Source organism: Perkinsus marinus (assembly GCF_000006405.1).
Source record: "Perkinsus marinus ATCC 50983 genomic scaffold scf_1104296977064, whole genome shotgun sequence".
Taxonomy (NCBI): Eukaryota; Perkinsozoa; order Perkinsida; family Perkinsidae; genus Perkinsus; species Perkinsus marinus.
Window position 1 is genome coordinate 320758 of NW_003200286.1, and position 3786 is coordinate 324543.

Consider the following 3786-nt stretch of genomic DNA (forward strand, 5'->3'; position numbering starts at 1 on the left):
GAAACGTTCATGCAAGTGCAGGAAAACGAAAAAAGTGACCGCGCCAGGAGTCGATCCAGGAGTCCCATTTCCAAGTCGTTCAACTGAAGTAATTGAGGCTTGCATAACTTCGGTATGCTTCAAATTGGCAAGCCGGTCGAATGCCTGTCGAGAATTAAGTGGATCGGTATCTCTTGCGTTCGTTGAATCCGACGTTCTTTCTGAGCACGTTCATTATCGTGAGGGCAATGATAAAGGTGGTAAAACCTTCGTACCTTCCCACTAAGGTGTGCAAGAAGGCATAGCCATCTCTAGGCGGCCGTAGGCCGCCTTTAGTGCGATTGGCTGTTAGCGGCTGAAAAAAAACGACCCTGGTGTTGGCAGACCCTCTTTGTGGTGCTGGCTGACCCACTATACAAATATATTGCTCTCAACTGATCTGTATATACAATCTCACGGGTAGCGTCTAGGGAAAATGAGATGTCCAAATTTTCAACGCTTCCAGATCTATATCATTCGATTTTGTGGACTCCCTTGTATAAGAAAATGCCTATATGTATGTTTTTCAACGACAAAAAGAAAACGTCTTTGAAACGCAGAAAGTAGTGTGGTTGGCAGGCATTGCTTTGCTAACTCACTACTGTTCGTAGCTGCCCCTCTCTCCCCCTTCCCAATGTTAGTTCGATACAAGGATACTATGAGACTTTATGCTCTGATCCAACATTAGAACGGGGGTAGGGGGGACGACCCGTCATCAGTTTTGATTTTGCCTGGTGTGAGATTCGCACAAAAGCGCGCGCCCGATGATGTACATGCTCATACTCATTTGAGGGTTACAAATTCGTATTATGTTAACAACATAATAGATGGTTAACCCTGCCCTGTTCTAGTCGTTGAGTACAATAGTGTACTCTACTAGCAACAACGCTCACCCGATCTCTCCCCGGCTGTCAACAGTCCCTGTATGAGCTTCACCTGCTTCACATAAGGTGATAAAACCACAACATCCTCGTTCGCCAGACTATGGCATGGCACCGTTGTGATGAGCTACTTGATAACCTGATCATTCACAAACACACAGTGTTGGAGGAATATGTGTTCGATATTCTATCTATATAAAATTTCATGGTTTTGCTTTTTCGAATAATCTAATGGTAATTATAGCTGTTATTAATATCACCTCACATAGAGTTGTTATGATATGATGAGCTCAGGGATCTCCCCAGCAAATGGAAAAAAGTTTACACACGAATCAGGGTAGAAGTATACAGAAACCAACAATGATAATTTTCCAAAATTTTCTCAGAATTTTCACCGACACATACAGTTGATTCTGTGCAGACTTTTCTGGACTTCAACCATATTATTATGATTCAAAGATTGCTACTCTAAAATCGATGCAAGACGCAACTTGCGACGTACTTGAGCTTCCGTCCTGCTATAAACTCTGCCTTCTTCCTTATCATCAAACCCTTCCTCCCCAGATTGTCGGCAACCGCCAACGTCCACCATCACCACTGGCTGGTCAGGGCTCCATAACTCCTCTATCCAGGGACCAGCTAGGGCGGTTGTGAACACACGCTGAAGAGAAGAAAAAGGTAACAACAACAACAATAAAGAGTTTCCTCACTAACTATAAGACTTCACATACCAATTCAGGTAAAACTGTGCGGAAACCAATAACTAGAATTATTCGTTCGTGGCCCTGCTAACTCACTGCTGTAGGTACCCCAGTGGCTTCGCCAGCTCGTGACGTCCAAGTACAGCTTGAACTCGTCCATGAATATCTTCAGGGATTCCTTGTCCGTCGCAGCTGGTAAGTCTGGGTTATCTGATTTGAGTTAATTAGCAATTCCGAAGCGACTTCTCTATTTTTCTGTCTTTCACCGCTACTTAATGTCGGATCGATTATGGTCCATAATTTTCTTCAGAAAGAAAATTGGCTATTATACTGTGTTCATCTGGGGCTTAACGTTTCATCAATGTCATTTATATATCAAAATTCATCAGTATATATCATGTCTCTGCAATTTGACTTTCAGTTGGTTACACACAATATATTTAGAATTTACGACGGTTTTGTGTTTCTCTTGTCGTAATTATATAGTATACATTTAAATTCACAAATAGACCATGTTCAACCTGGATTCCTTTTTTTCCATTATGTACATTGAATTTTTTTCCACAGAAATTGTGTTTCTATTGAATTAGCTAGATAGTGTGAATCGAAATTCATAGATATCCAATTTTTATACAGAATTTCAAGTCTTACGGGTCTATGTATTAAGGTTTACGGATATTTCTCATCTCTGCAACCCAACGTTGAGTTGACTATATATTTAGTGAAATAGATTTCTCATAATCTTTGTGTTCGTTTTGATTTTCTTTCTCTATTATGTAAAAAAGTTGGTAAATATATGTGTGAATGTGAGTTGACTTTTCTTCTTTTGCGCTCAATATTACTTGATATTATTCATTATATATATGCAAGTCTATGAGAACCTCCAATTTTATTTTAGCTGAGAGAATTTTCAATAGTAAAGTCTATTACAATATTTAAAGTTTTTACGCATTCAATTTCTTGTCGACCCCGCGAATTTCCACACCGATCGTGGTTTACCTTCGTCAGGTGTCCACTTCTGCACAAATGAATCTCGTAGCCTTATCCAGTCTTGTCTGCTCCAAGCTGCTCCCATGAGGTCCAGATCGCGGTTTACCGCTCTCCATACATTGAGTGGTAATCGGGCTGTTGCCTTCGCCTTCCTGGCTCGCTGCTTGCCATGGTAATGACAGCTTATTATCCTCGCATTGCCCCAGACCTCCTTAACAGCGTTGTGTAGCGCATCTGAGCCGTCCATGACCACCTCCTCAGGTACAGCGCCCACGATGTTCGGGGCTTCGGCTGCCTGGGTCAGCTTGCGAAGTGCAAAGGACACTGACAACGCGGACTCGCTCTTCAAAAGTACAATTCCCACCGGTTTGGCTATCTCGCCGTAAGGTAGGGCGCAGATAACCAAGATGGTCATGTCGCCGTATATTATGTTGTAGGTACCATCAAGCCCAATAGTTTTGCAGTTTTCCCAATGGCTCAGCATCCGGGCACTTGTGAAGACCGCGGCGAAATGATGTAGTTCCATCTTACCGGTTTCTGTGGGTAGCTTTTCACATAAGACGTCGTCGAGCAATATGCACTTCTCAGCTTCCCGAACTCTCTCGAGGTCACTGCTAGTCTGGAGCGATGTACCGAGTCTCCCGAGGCTCTCGATCACTGAGGAGAAGCTTGCTGACAGCTGGGAGGGACTATACCGTAGGCTCTCGATCTGCCTCACGAACATGTCAACGCTCAGGCCAGCCTTCCCGTTTTCCACCAACGACCTATAGGCTCCCTGAACCTTGCTGAACTTCCGCAGGCCCTTTTCGGCAATGAACTGGATAGTTGAGGGATGATACTGAGCTGTCAGGTAACGCTCAGCTGATATGTCACGGAGTTCTTTAAGAGTAGAGTCAGGGCGATGATGCAGGACTTCTGCCCAGTGATCACAAATGTCTGGTGGTACATAGGAGCTTCTACAGGTATCAGTCCCGTATGGGTGTTGGTGATCGCGCCAGTCTTGAAGTGTTGCAGGTACCGTTCGCAAAGGGTAGAAGTAACATCGACCATCCACCATCTTCACACAGACCTCTCTGTATTGGCAGACATGTTCAGGCCACAGGCGCCAGTCAGGGCGGGCACGCTGAGTTGGCAGCTTCCCTGCGGTTCTGGTAGAAGCAGTTCGCTTACATTCCAGGACGCATTGTCTTCTTCCG

The 3786-nt window shown here is 44.2% G+C and overlaps 3 protein-coding genes across 3 annotated transcripts in view; all 3 read right to left on the minus strand.

Moving 5' to 3' along the window:
• Positions 1-2552: 2552 nt before the first annotated feature.
• Positions 2553-3074, minus strand: Pmar_PMAR024737 (hypothetical protein; the record flags this gene model as incomplete). Its single annotated transcript, XM_002764531.1, has 1 exon — positions 2553-3074. The coding sequence occupies one exon, from the start codon at positions 3072-3074 to the stop codon at positions 2553-2555; it is 522 nt and encodes a 173-aa protein (XP_002764577.1).
• Positions 3075-3171: 97 nt separating this feature from the next.
• Positions 3172-3543, minus strand: Pmar_PMAR024738 (hypothetical protein; the record flags this gene model as incomplete). The annotated part of the gene is made up of 1 exon (XM_002764532.1): positions 3172-3543. A coding segment is annotated over one exon (372 nt), but the record flags the coding sequence as incomplete, so codon positions are not given.
• Positions 3544-3649: 106 nt separating this feature from the next.
• Pmar_PMAR024739 (abc transporter, putative) overlaps positions 3650-3786 on the minus strand; it is a gene marked incomplete at both ends in the record, with an annotated part of 2412 nt that continues 2275 nt past the window's right edge. The window contains one exon of the mRNA XM_002764533.1: positions 3650-3730. Within this exon, the coding sequence (XP_002764579.1) occupies positions 3650-3730 (81 nt within the window). The remainder of the gene's footprint in view (positions 3731-3786) is intronic.